The sequence below is a fragment of the Hippoglossus stenolepis genome, chromosome 9 (genome assembly GCF_022539355.2).
Source record: "Hippoglossus stenolepis isolate QCI-W04-F060 chromosome 9, HSTE1.2, whole genome shotgun sequence".
NCBI lineage: Eukaryota > Metazoa > Chordata > Actinopteri > Pleuronectiformes > Pleuronectidae > Hippoglossus > Hippoglossus stenolepis.
This window is the reverse complement of record NC_061491.1, coordinates 2,798,762-2,815,552: the sequence shown is the minus strand read 5'-3', so window position 1 is coordinate 2,815,552 and position 16,791 is coordinate 2,798,762. Positions and strand designations below refer to the sequence as shown.

At 39.9% G+C, this 16,791-nt stretch overlaps 1 protein-coding gene across 1 annotated transcript in view; it reads right to left on the bottom strand.

The window, feature by feature from the left end:
• Positions 1–2,960: 2,960 nt before the first annotated feature.
• LOC118115535 overlaps positions 2,961–16,791 on the bottom strand; it is a 28,361-nt gene continuing 14,530 nt past the window's right edge. The window contains exon 2 of the mRNA XM_047341244.1: positions 2,961–3,123. Coding sequence (XP_047197200.1) covers positions 2,961–3,123 — 163 coding nt within the window. The remainder of the gene's footprint in view (positions 3,124–16,791) is intronic.

Genomic DNA, 16,791 nt, shown 5'->3' with positions numbered 1-16,791 from the left:
GAATGATTGAATTGTATTTAGCTTTATTCTTTTCTGCTGAGCAGACTTCACTGTGGGAAAGTTTAGTGTAGCTACTGGATGATGTAACTGACTATCTCTCTGACTGGAGGCAGGGTAGGAAGAAGATCATCTCATTTCAGTAAAGACCATCCTTTTGTGGCAGCAGTCCTTCTGTTTCATCAACCAACTCGAAGCTATCAACATGTACACAAATGTGCCGAATAACCATTCTCCTGTAATGTTGTGTTAGAATACATGTTAAGAATAACTTCTGCAGATGTTTGTCACAAGGAGTTCATTGTAGAAGGAGGCAAAACAAAGTGCTCCTCATGTATATTTTATCAGCTATTTCTTATTTTAGTTTCTTTATTTGTTTCTATCTGATTTGCTCTCTTTCATTGTGAAGCACTCTGTGACTATTGTCTGTGGAAGGTGCTTTATATAATGGACATTGGTAGTTTGCAATGCAAACATTATGGGTTTGTAGTACAGTAATTTTTCATGGTATGTATAATGCACATGACTATATTTGGAATTCTATAAGACAGGTCATTTTATTTCAGGTTGCCTTAAGCAGCTGTACAGATGGAACCTTTGCTGAAATAAACACCAATACTTATGTTGTTGATATTCTGATTTATTTTGAGATTTTCACAGCACTGACAAACCAAAAGAATATACGACTGAACACTCTATAAAGGAATAGACAATTAAGATTAAGGTTGGGATTATTAGAATGTCCAGGTATGCAGTACCTATAAATCTCAAATATACTTTTGCACAGGAAGTGCAAGTATATCAGAAGTGTGATAGATGTCAGACAGTGTATATATACCATATATCTGAACATACATACTTACAGTTCAACAACCAAACACCTCACCCACACCCACCACACCTTCATAAACCCCCAAATTAACACATACAAATAAAATGAAAGAAAATAAAGAAAATTCCTTTTAGTTGAGGATCACATTGGAATAGATGAATGCTCTTCAGTTTAACAACAGCTTAGCATTCTTGCATCAATCATGTGGATACTACAGAAAGCCACAGAGCATCTCTTGTGTTTCACTTATATGGTTTAAGTCTGTTAAATCATTTTAAAGTTAATACAATCAAAGTTAAAAGTCTAAAAAATCCCATTTTAAATGTGACATAAGCAACAATAAACACAACTTAGCCTGAAATACACTTATCCAATCGCAGAACAGCATTTAGGATTTCTCTGATTACACATCTAGATTTCTTGATGGCATGTATGATTGTTGTAGCGATCTGAATAACCAATGGAAGACAAAATATTTTACCATGGAATTCACTTTTTCAGACATACTTTAAAACAGGCTATCTAAAACACATGTGAAATACATAGGATAAGATATGCTTGCTGTAATCTTTGGGTTATATAGCAAGTTGCAACTCTTACATTTTCATGTGAATACTAAATTCCAATCTATGATAAGATATAGCTTTAAATCCCAAACAATATAAATTTACCAAACCCCCCAAAAACATCCTTAAAATGAATACCGACAGGTGTCTACACGAACGTCATGACAGGTATGTAGACCTCTGTAGTTTTCCTGACTTCTTTGCCAGCCATATTGTCAGGTGTCAATATCCCACTGTAAAAAGAACACAAGTACATTTTTCACTTAGATCAACTGCTAACCATAATAACGTAGACCATTCACTGTAAAGTCATCTCTCTCTCTTGCGTGCCCACGTTTTTAGTGAATAAACAAAAACAAGTAAAACTTGCACATTTTATGCCACTTTGTGCCAAGTGGGATCTTTGTCCCAGGTTTTTACACATTTTAGTAAATACCAAAAATATAGGAACATTTTTGCTGCCGTTATATAATTTTCTCTTGGAAATAAATCATCTTATTTTTTTCTCTGAACTCTCCCTTTGTAGAATGAAGGAGCAGAGACAAGCTCTATTTGAGATGAATCATCATGACCAGGAATTCTTACACTGTGTTCATTGCTTCTTTGATTTAGTTGATCACTGAAACAAATTCCAAGTTGTGCTTAAGAGTTCACGTCACATTGTGTTTTGGTTCTCACTGACACAAATAAAAAAAAAGATTAATAGGGGAGACAGAAGTCGGATCATTGAAGATATGGAATAAGGATCAGGTTGAGACAAGAGAAGACCATTTCTAAGATCACACTTTATGGCAGAACAGCCTCATCCTATATAATCTAAAAATGGGCAGACCAAGGATAGACAAGATGAATCTATTTGAAAATGTTCCTATCCTCTTGAGATAGTGACAACACAGCACATCATTATAGAAGTAACTAAATATCAATCGGCTCTTTTATATCTTTACAGCCACATTAGTAATATATTTGTTCAGGTGTGCCATGCAGTCCGGCCTCAAGCATGTGTTGCTGATGCTGTTTTGAAGGAAATGAAGTAAGCATGTTCAGCTGACACTCAGATGCCTGGTTAGTCGAGAGAGGTTACATTTTAAAAGTTAAGTTAAAATTTATGATCTGATCATAACTTTGATCACCAATTTCAAATCTCTTCCACAGGTATGGCTACAGCATGGGATGCAAAGCTGCTCTGTGAACACGTGCCTCTTTTACATTTACCATCCCAACCAGACTCCCTTATCAAACACTCTAGATTAAATGTCCCTTATTACCTTTGCATTAGAGGAGTTTGGAGACTTGCTTCCTCTGTGGGTCAGTTTGATTCTCGAAGCCCTTGTTGTCGATCCATGCAGTTAGGGTGTCAAGATCCAGCCTTTGTCATGACAGCCTTGTCTTGAAGATGGTTGAACCATTTGTTGACCAAATCTTTAGAATGTTGCTCAAAGTTTTTTTGAAATGGCAAACCTGGTTTACTCACTCAGTTGTTCTGAAAGTCTCTGTAGTTCTTGCACTATTGAACTTGAATCTGGGTATTGCACCTAGAATGGTGTTTTAGGGCACTCACAACATTATCCTGGCTGATTATGCCGAGCCAATAGTTCCTGAATTGTTTTGTTGTTTTGTCCTAGGAAACTCGTTGTATTTCTGTTGGCATAAATAGTTGGAAGTCCAAGGCCTTTATAATTTTCAGCAGTTGACTTTGTTGCCACTTCAAGCATTGCTTTGGCTAATTTGCTATTCTGATTCAATTCTCCAGCTTGCGATATACTACTCACTGGTGGTTGGTGAGCTGCTTTGATGAACTGTCCAGTGCTTGGCTTGCTGTTTACATGTTTTACCCAGTCGTTGTACTTTTTCACTTTTCCATCCTTGATCACCTTTTTGTTTTCTTTTACTGTCTTTTTTAGTCAGCTTCCTTTGCCATATACCAGTCCCCTCCCTCTGATTTCATCAATCCTCTCTTTGTACTTGATGAAAGGCTCCCATCGATCCAGTGTTTCACTAGAGTGTCGAAGGCCTCCAAGATCGGGCAGCCTGCTTCCAGGCAATCTCTCTTCTTTGGTGGCCTTTGGTTTCATGCCTTGTGCCAAAGCATGAAACAAGGCTGCTCTTTCTTTGCTGAATTACTTTCACCGTCTTATTATTGATGGACATCATAATGGCACGTCTCAGGTGTTGTGAACTCTTTGGTGTGTAAATCAGTGTCACTGTTTTGACTGGCAGATTTGGTGCTCGGGCTCAGCTCCTGCCCATTTTTAGTGGCTGCCATATTGTCCTGTGTTAGGATGACAACCTTAGTGCCAGTGGTTTCTGATAGGACTCTGATATCAAGAATAGTAGTGGCTGTCGAGGAGTCCTTGATCTTTTCAGCATGAGACTCTGAGCGTTTACCAGGCTTTGTCTGTTTCACGTTTTGAATTCATGTCTACTGACATGTATGAGATGTATCTGTTGTTTTGTCAGCCCTGAGTTTGTCCTCTGTTTTCACTCTTCAGCCAGTTCTTATAACCACTTATGATATTTTCACTTGGCCTCGGCATTGAAACAAAGTGACTGGAGAACTTTTGGTGGAACATACCACCAAAGCATCTGCTAATAAAGCACTGGTTCGTTGACTAAATCCTGTGAAGTCTTTCAGGATCTTCATTTCTGAAACAGACAGATCATTTCGTTCACTTTCTCTGTCAATTTGTTATTCTCTTTAAATGTATTCAGCTCTTTGTGAAGGTTGGAAAAGCAGCGAAAGCCTGAGCACTGCACTGGTGGCATCTGCTGCCAGTGAGGCCATGAATGCATGAATGACTTTCAGAACTGCAAGTGTTTGTGGCCTCTGATGCTGCACTGTCAATCACCTTGGCGATGGATGAGTTCAGCTTGTTCTGCCATTCGGTCAGCGTAGAATGGCTGTAAGGCTGTTTTGCTTATCTGCTTGAAAATACCCAGAAGTTTGCTCTTTCTGTTCTTATCCTGCAGGAGATCAGACTTGTTTGTTTTCATCCTCAAGGTGAGAGAGCAAAATAGAGTCTACCCAATCAGCCAAAGGATCCTTTTTCCATGTTGGTTTTACATCATTTGCAATATCCTTTGTCATCTCATTCTTAATGCCTTTCAGTATTTCTTGCAATACAGCATCTTCTGCCTTTAAATGCATAGCCTAATGATTTCTTCTGCCATTTTCTTTGCTGTTTGTTTCACCATTCTTCATGTTTGTCTTTGTAACAATGCTAAGGCCTTCTTTAACCTGTTTTGGAAAAACTTTTGGTAATGACTTAGTTTTTCCTAGTCCCTTGACCAACATTTTAGCAGCTTTGAAGCCCTTTGTAATCAGCTTTCAACCCCAAACCCAATGAGAGAAATACCAATAGATATTGCTTTTTCTATACCCCATGATTGCCAACTGAATTCTCCTGTAATCATGGACTCAATGCCAGTGATGCAGTCTGATATTCCCTCAACGATCAGCCCCATGCCGACTTGAGCTAATGCTCCAAACGTAAAGGCAGTGAGCAGTGCCCCTCCAACAATCTGCAGAATTCGAGACAGAACTACCAGCAGAGCTTCCCATGGGGGCAGAGGCTGCTCTTCCTGAGGAAAACACATATTCCAGTTTACTGTACAGATTATGACCTCTATTGGAGATCTTCATCTGTGTGACACCAGGAGAACATCGTAATTTCTTGGATTGTTGCATCCCTTCCTTTGTCTTTATTTCCTTCAGCTTCTCGATAGCCTCACTAATGTTTTATCAAGTAGCTGAACAAGGTCGCAGTTGTTAACTGATTTTCAAGGCTGGTTGGTTGTTCACAGCTTTTAATTCAGCAGAGGATATTTTTACAAACTGCAGGCAACCAAGCATTCCTCATTGGTACTTCAGAGACTCCTGTGCTTTCTTGAGATCATTGCTGGCCATTAGTCAGGTAATCTCCCTTCTGCTGTTTTATAGAGCAGTATGCATGATTGTAAAAGCTATGGCAGCCCAACTTTCATCTTGTCCCATTGCTTTCAAATAGCTTCTTTGACATCCCATTTTTTCGCGAGTGCAAGATTCCCAAACTTGATGTAGTAGTAAATGCTGGGCATGGTGAAGTCTGACTTTGAGACAGACTTTGTGCAAAGGGGGACAAATCAGCTTTCAAGCTCTTTTCCAATTCATTTCTTTTTAAGTTGTCAATTTCCTCTGATTTAGTTTGCAACCAAATCCCCAGAACCTCATTCATGGCCAGCAACAACAACTCTTTGCTCATCTCCATCGGTGTTCCTGTAAATTCCGGTGGAGGGTCTTGCAGTACTCTGCGAAAGGTCCTCCGCAGTTTCATCTCAGTTACATCAGCCATCATGTCATTTTGTCCTTTCTGCTGCAAGTCTATTCCTTGTTTCCTTTGCCTCACTCCAGAAGACATCTTGAGGGACTCCACCATAGATGATCAGTGGTCATGATTATCTGTGCAGATCAGGTTTACCCTTGCGTGCGGATTCGGCCAAAATGCCTGGAGTTCCACTCTTGTGTTCTCAGAAAGGAAGGAAAAGGACCACAAATAATCCCCATTTTGTTCACCTTTTCAGACACTTTGATGTGATTACCACGCCCAGCCAGGTTTGTGGCAGCAATGACATCCCAGGATCAGTTTCTTATCTATTTTGCTCAAACTGTATTTGTCCTCCGGCTGTAGAATGATTGACCTGGGATGACACTTTTTAGCGTTTTCATAGAGCTCTTTGGCTTTGGTAATAGTTTCACAGATCACCAAGGCTGCTCCTCCCCTCTCTGTATGAATTTGGGCAAATTTGATCCATAACCACATAGGTAATTTAGATTTCACTCTTGGCTAAGTCTCCCGAATTGCCCTTGACTCAAATAATTTCCTCCGGTTGAAAGTTGGCATTTTACAGGCTGAAGATTGGGATATAGATCCATGCCAAAACAGCATGTCAGTTTCACTCCCCAGTGTCCCGTGATCCTTATATTTTCCCATTGTATTTTCAAAAGGAAAGGTTAGAGATAAAGTTGGTCACTGTTGAAATCGTGCTCATTTGATTTGGTGTTTGATCTCAACAAACTGCTGCAGGCCGTCACTTGTTTTCTTATTTAGTTCTAATGCCCGTGGATCTGTAGTGTGGGTTCAGACACAGTCATTTTCCACAACATACTCTCGTCCTTGCCTCCAGTCTCTTTGCCAGAAAGGCATTCTGAGCCCAAACTGGCAATTTACTCTCTATCAGATTTTTTCAAGAATCAGGGATGCTGATTTTCCCTGTATTGTTTGGTGCATGAGGTGTACTGAATCTTTCCTAAGATGAATTCTGTGATGGGATTGGCAAGAACTTCCTCAGAATCATAAAGGCAGAACACAAGCCATCATCCCAAAACAAGAAATGTAAGTTCTGGAATGTCTGGGTTGTTATGCAGTGTAGCCTTTCTAAGAAGGCAATCCATTATCATCTAACGTGTACACAGTGAAACCATAGGGGACATACTGCTCAATCTTTGGAAAAAATCTATCCGTCATCCTGACTCACATTTTCAGTTTCCTGAAGTTCATCTTTTCGCTATTGTGATTTCACTCTGTATCGTCATATGCACAATCCTGACTCTTCAGCAATATGTAAAGAAAGCGTCCATGGGGTCATTTATTCCATCCATGTCAATTGGTCAAATATGCTCTTGTAGAATGAAGAAGGGGGGACCCTGTACGAATGTGATGTCCTGTGGACAAGAAGCCATACTGGCTGGCATGGCCCCAGATCATGGCCAGGATAACGTTCAGGTGCTGCATGGAGACCATGGGGCTGGAGAATATGTCAGCTGCACTCCCTGATCCAACAGCAGTGAGTCCACTTCATCGATGATGATACACTGATAGCTGCGATCTGTTCTCCCATCCTTCATCTCAAATATCTGGCGAAGGTGATCTGCAGCAAAGGTTTCAATTGTTCCATAGACCCACGTCCTTCTGGTAGCATTTTTTCTATCTTCATCTTTAGTCTTGTTTGTGTTTGTGTCAGCCGTGATGTCAAAGTACTTGCTTAAGTTTGTCCATTCTTGCATCTCTTTGACATAACACAGATGACTGGACACCACATCAACCTTTTCTCCCCGGAATACCACGCAGCGCTGCAAACATTGCTATGACGGATGACACCCTCTCCAGTTCCCATCTCAGAAGCTTTCCAGTGTCAGACAAGGCCAAGAAGCACCAGCTTGTCATCTGAGTGGCTCTGGGCCACCACTTTTTCTTCAACGTGTACAGCATTGCATAAGACTGCCAGGATCTCCTGCAAGTCTTCTGTGTTTATTATGACTCAACTATTAGCTTGCTTTAGATTAGTGTGTTTTTGATTTCACCAGATTTAATCATGTTTGAACCCCCTTTACTATAGAATAAGATTTCTCCAGGGTTTTTCGTCAATGTTTTCATCTGCCGTATTTCATCAAAAAGACACCCGAGGCTTTTATTTCCTCATCTTCAAGCCTCTTTCAAATGCTGCATGCTCTTAGTATCAAGCCATGCTCAAGAGCTCAAGGAGAACTGATTCTTCTCATCTGTCCACCTAGAAGACACTTGATATGTTTCTATCAGATGTAAAATCTTCATGATAGAAATACAGTCTTTATCGTGATGGTGGTCCAGTTAATGTTACAAAAAGGAGGGCTACAACTTCCTCTGGTGACCATCTTTTTGTGCTGTAGATTTGACACCATGGAATTGCCCTGCATGAGAAAAAAGAATCTCAAACACAAGTTGCCAACCAGGGACACCCTTGTTTCTCACATTCCGTTTCTCCACTAAACTCTTGGAGGAGTTTCTCAAGAATGGACAGGATGTAGACCTTATTGAAGGCAAATCTTTTCCAGTGCATTTTTGTGAAATGGCTGCTGACTTTACTGTCTTCATCTGCAATGCGTTTGTTAAGGTGAGAATGGAGGACCTGAAGAGCCTTGATAAATCTGTCTCTCAGTTTCCATCTCCTCACTGTAAAAGTACCCTTAAGGCTTGCAGAGTCTCTGCAGCAAACACCAAAAGCATCATTTTCCTTGAGCACTGAGAGTTCCAGATTATAGGAAAAGCATGAGGCATCTCTCTTCAATGAGAAATCACGACTAAGGAGAGGGCTCCCTTCCATTCCTTCAAGCCATTGAAGGTAATCAGACACAAAGTCATCCATTTAGCGCCATACACAATGTCGGCTTCATAGACAACCATAATGATGTGTTATCTTTCCTCAAGTTTGTGTTGAGTAGAAATCTGAGTGCTTGTAGAAAGTCAGACCACTCTTTAGTTTGATTGAGTGATGAATGTTAGAGCTCAACACAATGTCCACTTTCTTTCCCATCAGGACTTTTGTGGCTGCAAACATGGCTGTGACACATGGGCCCAACTCCCACACCAACCAATCTAGTGTTGCGGTCTTCTCCAGTCAGCACCAGCACACACCACCTCCCAGCATCTGCAGCACTGTTGGCCACCAGCCTTTGGTGTCCAGACACTGCTTTGCACAGCTGAGAGAGTGAGTTTTTAGTTTCATTTGCAGTCAGGTTCCACTTTTAAAGGAATCTCTCATAAAGGTTCACCTTTTGGGGCATTTCTGAATATTTGAGACACCATTGGCCATGTTTTCATCATGGTGACAACAGAATCATCTAAGTTATTGAGTGCTTTTAATTCTGCTAGGCTGAATCTAGACTGCTCTCATCTTGTTTTCTGAGAGTCTTACAGAAGTCAGTAGGAATCTCTCAGGGCCAGGACGTCCAGAGCCCAGGTGAGGGAGTGTCCGGAGTCATCTGTCCACTCTGGTGATAGGTCATACACTTGTACTAATGTAGACACTTCAGTGATGGGAGCATCCTCTTTATATTTCTCTGACAGCACTTTGAGTAGAGTCACTGCCTCAGTTGGTGTCATTTGTTTGTTTGCACAATTCTGAGGTATTTCATTGAATCCTACATGTCTCTCCTTGCCATTTAGATGTGTGAGTGTGGATAGGAGAAGCTCCAAGCACTGGATCTCCATCTTCAAAATGAACGTGGATGCTCTTCCAACTGCACTCTGTAGTGATGTTGTGAGTGTGCCAAGAATTCTATAAAGAAAGAGATCTTCAGCTGTGAGTCCTGCTCAGCCCATTGTTTTAGCTATGAAAGCTGCATCACAGCTGCCAGGGTCAGTGAAGAAGTGCATCAGGTTCAGGTACAGGGCTTGAGTCAGCAGGAAACTCTCAGAGACATTGCATGCTGATTGGCTGATGTAGCTCACCAGGGACTGCACATGATTGGAGATGCCCTTCCAGAGCTCCTCAGAATGTCTCAGGACAGGGGCACAGCTCTGTGATTAACACCTGGGCATGCTGCAGAGTGCTCAGAGATGGAGGAACACTGATCCATTCATCAAACAGAGGTTTGTCAGGGCTGACAGGATGCTGCCCAGCTGGTCAGCACTCAGCTGAACCAGACTGAGGTCTGACACCGGGATGCTGCATTTGATGAAAGAGTTTCCAGAAGATCATCATAATCAGATATGTACTTTGCATCAAACTCATCCAGATGGCTTATTAGAACGCGTCGCTTGGACACAAGTTCCTCTTTTATGGTGCTCTCTTCATGCTCTTCCGCTTGCCTTTGTGATTCCTCAAGCCTTTGATTCAGTTCTTCTTGTCTCCTCTTTTCAGCCTCTTGAGCCTTTCTCTTTCTCTCCTCTTCTTTTCTCTGCTCCTCTCTCTTTCTCTCCTTTTCTTGTCTCTGATGCTCTCTCTTTCTCTCCTCTTCTTTTCTCTGCTCCTCTCTCTGTCTCTCCTCTTCTTGTCTCTGATGCTCTCTCTTTCTCTCCTCTTCTTTTCTCTGCTCCTCCCTCTGTCTCTCCTCTTCTTGTCTCTGATGCTCTCTCTTTCTCTCCTCTTCTTTTCTCTGCTCCTCTCTCTTTCTCTCTTCTTCTCTCCTCCTCTCCTCCTCTCTATTCCTTTGTTCCTCTTCTTCAATTTTCTTTTCAAAACAATGTTGGCAATGGTATAGATTATAACCGACTGGTCTGTAGTATTCGCCTCCATTGAAGACATGAACATGTTGGCCATGGAGAGTATCTTGGTACAAATAAGTCGAAAGAATGGCACGGAGGCAAGACTTTATCACATACACAGCATCTCAGGCTGCACCCGTGCTCTCTGATGAGTACGTTCCCCATTTTTATTAATTTCTCAGTAGCTAAGCAATGAAGTGTGACCAGATAAGTCCTGAAAGATAAAAGAAATACACAAACACATACAATTTAATGACTACCAATAAGTATTTTATACAAAATTGAACTTAATGACTATTATCTACCTTCTAATTCTACAAGCGTCTGCCTGTCTGTCAGATATGGAATGTATATCTACAAACCATTCATCTTATCAACTTCACACTTGGTATGTATTATTTATTGTCCTAGGGAAGGCAGTGTCGAATTTATGCAGACACATTATGTTCAATTTCAATAAAAATGTAATAAACTGAGTGACCAGTGCACTGTGGCAGTCCAGTGGGGACAGGGCAATGGGCCTGAGTCTGAGGACGAGTTGAACGTGTCACACACAAGTCCTCAGATCCAATTCCAGCAGCAGTTGGCAAATGGGATAAATTGTGGGTCCTAAATTGCTACCAGATTATTTGATAATTTTTTCATCATTCTAAAACCATTTCACCATTTCAAACCATTCCAGTTTCATTTTTTGAAAAACATTGACTATCAAATCTTCCTTGCAGATAAACCAGGTAGGATGAACACACATTTTTTTAACTTCCTCTGTCCCATAGACTGTATAAAAGCTATACAAGCCATCCAGCACACAAACATTAAAAGTAACAGGATCATGTTTGAGGAGGACTCACTAATGACGAGGGCAGACCAAGTACACAGCCCATTCCAAACAGAGTTAAAAACAGGTACTTTCGTTAATAATGGTGAAGCGTGCAACGCTCGAGCACTCTTACAAAAGGCGACTTCCCTTTATCATTCATTTTTAAGAATATTCTCCATTTCTAATCCAGCCAAGAGATTGGAAAAGTTTTCCCATTTGAGTGTTATTGCTAGCGGACACGCCCCCTTCAAATGTCTTATTTAAAACAGATACAGTCTGCCAGCAGAAAAGCCATGTCCAGGGCTAGATCCAGTGCCACCCCTGAGGACTGGTTAGCGTTCATACAACAAAGAAACATCTGCACTACTATGATCAGAAAAGCTTTATAAACTGAGTGTCAAGCTCAGATTGTCCTCTTCACCGTCCCTACCGATTGCACCAGTAGATGGTAGCAGTGCATCAGGACCAACAGTCAAACATTCACCACAACGGACCGGTAATAAAAGTATCATGGTCAAGAAAACAAATACAGATATAGAAGTAACATGAGGATAAAATGTACCGTAAAAGTTTACTGTTACACAGTCAAACTTCCTGAGGACATTGACTAAGGGAGACCTGCTGGGTCAGAATCATCTCGACCAACACGACACTAACAATGTTTTTATTTGTGGCTTCATCTGCTGCTGTTTTAAATATTGTAGGTACGTTTTGTTTTTTTGTGATGATTTCATATCTATTGTATATTTAGTGTTAATTTTTATGCCTGCAGCAATTGATTGATGCTGGTTGTGTTTAGTGTATTCATATGAACTGTGTGTTAATGCCTGCAAACCCATTCTCCCTCAGTGTAATATCAAAATGGAAGAGAGTTGTATTTATTCTTCACACTTGATACTGATACTGCAGTTAAAATATGGACCCAGCCAAGAGTCACGCCTTCTGGGTTAGGGTTAGGGTTAGGGACATCTTTTATTCAGTAAAATCCTTTATTTAGTAAAATATAACTACTTTAAAAATCGTACTCAGACTATGATTAAATACGCAAGTATCCTACAAGTAGGATAGCAGTAAAAATATTTATTTACAGTTACATTATGACAGTCAAGATATTTGATATAGTTATCATATGATAGTAAAATACTTGATGTAGTTTAAGAACCACTGTATTAGTGTTTAATGTGCTTATCAAGTATCAAGCAAAATCATTGCATGCAGTTAACCATTCAAAGTAAATGTATTTGATGTAGCTGCAGTATGACAATCCTGCTTTGCCAATTTAAGTATGATGAGATAAGTAAGCTCCTTTATGTAGTTAAAAAAGAACAGCAAAAGTATTTCATGTGGTTAGAATATCACAGTAAAATAATTTAATGAAGCTAAAATATGACAATAAAAGTATTTTGTAAAGTAAAAATATATATATTTTTAAATGACAATAAAAGTTTATTTAATGTTTGGCAATAATAATATTTAATCTACTTAAATGATCAAAGTGAATGTATTTAATGTAGTTAAAATATGACAGTAATGGTACAAGATTTTCTTAGAATATTAGAGTAAAGGTATTTAATGTTGCTAAAATAGACAGTATTTTATGGAGTGAAAATATTACGATAAAGTATTTAATGTAGTTTGATGAACACAATAACAGTGTTTAATGTAACTAAATATCACAGTTAAGGTCCTAAACATAGGTAAAATATTAAAGTAAATATAATTTATGTGGTTAAAATATCACAGTATAAGTATTTCATGTATTTAGAGCAGGGGTTCCCAAACTTTTCAGCCGGCGACCCCCAAAATAACGGTACCAGAGACTGGCGACCCCCACCTCCCCTGGATGTGGTATATAATGTTGCGCACAGCCACGCACACGCACTATTAGGCCTATGCAAACACGGGCATTAATACAACACAAAAGAACAACAGCCTTACAGCCATGACATTATTATTTTTGCAATTTAAGAAATAGAATATAACCAGAATACAGGAAAACTCCCTGTATAAACAGCAGGGCTGAGTGAGCATATACTGTAAGTATAAAAAAGTGCGCAGGTGATGTATGTGCGCGTCTGTATGCAAAACGAGCAGCAGACACCTTATTGCTGCCATGTGCAAAAACTTTAGAGTTATTTATTTTAGCCTAAACATTACTTTCATTTCTTAAACTCACTAATGAGATAGGTGGGCAATATGCATGGAGCAGAGCAAGTTCATCATAAACTATTTTGGAACAGCCACTAGGAGATCATTCTCCACGTTTAGCTGCGATCTGTATTTATTCTTTTATGTATGTCAGGGCTGAGAAAGTCTTTTCGCACAAGTACGCCAGCCTTGTTAACCAGTCAGGGTCATTGAGGTGGGTCAGCGAGCTGGGATCCATCTCTCCATCAGAAATATGCGCACCTCGTCCCACGCAGCCCAGTTCATACAGGCAGCTCAGCATTTCCCCGCAGAACAGTCTGATATTGAGTGGACATTGTTTTATGTAGTTGACCATTTGTATCGCAATGTCGAGAACATGTTTAAGCTCTGGTTCAAGTGTTTGCTTGCAGAGATTATCTGTGAATAATACAGTTTTAGAGAATTTACGTGCGGCGCCACTTATGAACTCTCGCTTTCAGTCCTTTCTTTTTTCCCCAGTAGCATCGCTCCAGCCTGTCCCTACACACCAATACAGTTTTCGAAGATGATCCCTCTTCTTTTGGTTTTGTAGAAGCCATCACACCTGTGCACGTCCACTCCAGCGCAGGCAAGAGCAGCATTACGTTTTCCGTCAAAGCTGTATCTGATGAAAACAAGCAGCTGAGCAGAGTTTGATATATCTGTGGATTCATCTCACTGTAAGCATATTTCCCTTTCTTAACTCTATCCACCAGCTGGCACTTCTTGTCCTGGGCCATGTCGGTGATGCGCCGGGCAATAGTCCCGTTAGACAGCGGCACTGATTCCAGATCACGGGCTGATTTATCTACAGCAGCGGGTTTAATTAACGTTTCGCCGATTGTGTGTGGCTTTTTTGCCTGTGCAATTAAATATGCCACATCATATGATGCCCTTTGAGCTTCGGCTGGGATTGTCTGTCTGTTTAGTTAGGACTTTCTTTTGGCCTTGCAACTCTCGCTCGTTAAGCTAATCCGTGTCGTAATAACCTCAAGGGTCAACAAAGAAAAAGGAAAAAACTGATGGAAATGTTTTAATTGCATGGTTTTATTCTAATGTCAACTCATATTTATGTATATATTTATACAATAATGGGTTAAATATTCCATTTTAAATTATTTTAAAATTGTATTTGTTTTTTGGACGGCATCTCGCGACCCCCCCTCTGTGTCTCGCGACCCCCTAGGGCAGGGGTATTCAACTAAAATTTAAAGAGGTCCAGTTAGAGAAAATTTCTTGAAGCAAAGGTCCGGAAGATCATAATGTCTAACTATTTAGTGTGATATATATTTAAGTAGCCTAGTAGTTCTCAACATCTGCATGTACTAAATACCTGACTGTCAAATCAAATGAATTCAGTCACGATTCAAAACTTTTGGACAATATTTATTGTCACGTAACATAGAACTGAACATATATGTATGATTGCGAATATGTATAATGTTCTCTCATTAACTAAATAAAAGTAGTTGCATTTCAAAATAAAGAAAAATAAATAAAATGTAGAAAATTGTGCATGTTCAAAATAAAGGGCTTAGCCAGAAAAATAAAATAAAGGGCAAAAGCTTGAATTTCCCTTTTTCTGTTTCACATCTTGACTCAAAAGTCTCAACCAATTTTACAGATGATAAATCTCAACACATCTTAACAATTGAACAGTTTTAGAATCACTTTCTTCCCCTCTTATATCCCACTCCCCCACTTCGTCTATTTCTCTCCCTTTCTCCGTCTCACTCATCTGTTTCTCTGCAATTGGTCTGCGTTTCCTCATCCGCTAAACCACTACCGTAAAGACAACAAAAGCTGCGCCGGTTACAAATAGAAGCGCCCCGTCAGGTTTTAAATCATAACCTTCTGTTTTGGCTGTAGATCTGGGTCCTTACCCGGACATGATCCATATTGTCTAGAAATTAGGGACCTCCCACTTTAGAACCCTGATTTAGAGTAAGACAATAGCAATATCTAATGTAGTTACAATATAACATTAGGAGTATTTATCATAGTAAATGTGTGGCTTTAACAATAGTTAAAGGTAGGGCTCGAAATTTGTTTCTGAAAAACGTTCCATTTTATTTGTTGAAATCCTCTTCACATCCCGACAGTCATCAATAAAATAAAATAAAAAAAGATTTTAGACAGAAGCTAGTGTCTGTGGCTGCCTCACAGGATAATCATTTGGACCAAATGAGTGATTGGTGGGCGTGTCTGTCTGTCACTAACAACCAGCCTACCCGTGCTCTTACTGCACATGACCAGAGTCTTCACAAGCCAGACAGACATACAACGCTGGCAGAGTTTATAGTCAAGAAATTTAGCATTGTGAGTCAAAGAATCGTTGGATTCTAGTAGTAGTCAGTCAGTGCAGGTTCATATGTTTTATGGCGTAGCTTTGATGAAAGGACGATTGAAGGGGAATGTATCAGTTGCATATTTTCAAAGTGTAGCCTGCTCTTGCCAGAGATTACCAACCCTATCTTTAACTGATCAAAGTAAACATATTTCATGTGGTTAAAGAACCAATGTAAGGTAATCATTGTGCTGTGAGTGTGTCTCCTGTGACTGATTTCTGATTTTGGCTGACATGATCTGATACACTTGGAATGAACAGTTATTGAAGAATGAGCACAGCGCTGCTGATATTTGTACGTTAACCACTACTTGATGAGACCTGTCCTGTCCTGTAAGGGGCTTTTATCCAAAGCATATAATTGTTAACATCGACTCTGTCTAAACATATACTGCACATAATTCAACCCCATGATCCCCTGACATATGACATGACCTTCTATCTTGGACATCTAAGTCTTGGCTAGTGTCCAAATACATTAATCACAATAATCACAATCACACAAAGCAATTCATATGTAAACAAAACAGTTTGTAATAAGTTCACTGAGAGCATACTGACTCAAAATACATTTTCCAGAATAAAATCATGTACTTACTGTCAATGTAGTTTGCAGCCACGACACACTGCGACTCATGACTCCTTTCTGAAATGAGACAGAAGCACACAGAACAGACACAGCTGTATCAGACAAATGCCTCAACAATACCATACAAACAATGAGATACAGTGAAAGGAAAAAAATGATCATCTGTAAAGCTTCATACCTCCTCCAGAGACAAGTGGCAGTGTCAGACCCACCTGTTCAAATGTACCTGACTTATATATACTGTTGACCAAACCTTAATGGGGTGGTTAATGATCGAGACTTATAGTGTAATGGAAGAGTGTCTTACTACTATTTTGACTGTTTTTCTGTACACTTAGCGGTGCAGCCTCAGTTCATGTCTTACTTGGTAATTTCACTTTCTGTTGACGTTTATCTGTGCAACTGGGTGCTGGGGTTGATTCCTCTTTTTATATGCTTGCTCAATTACAGGAAAGTACTTTTTTCTTTGCAC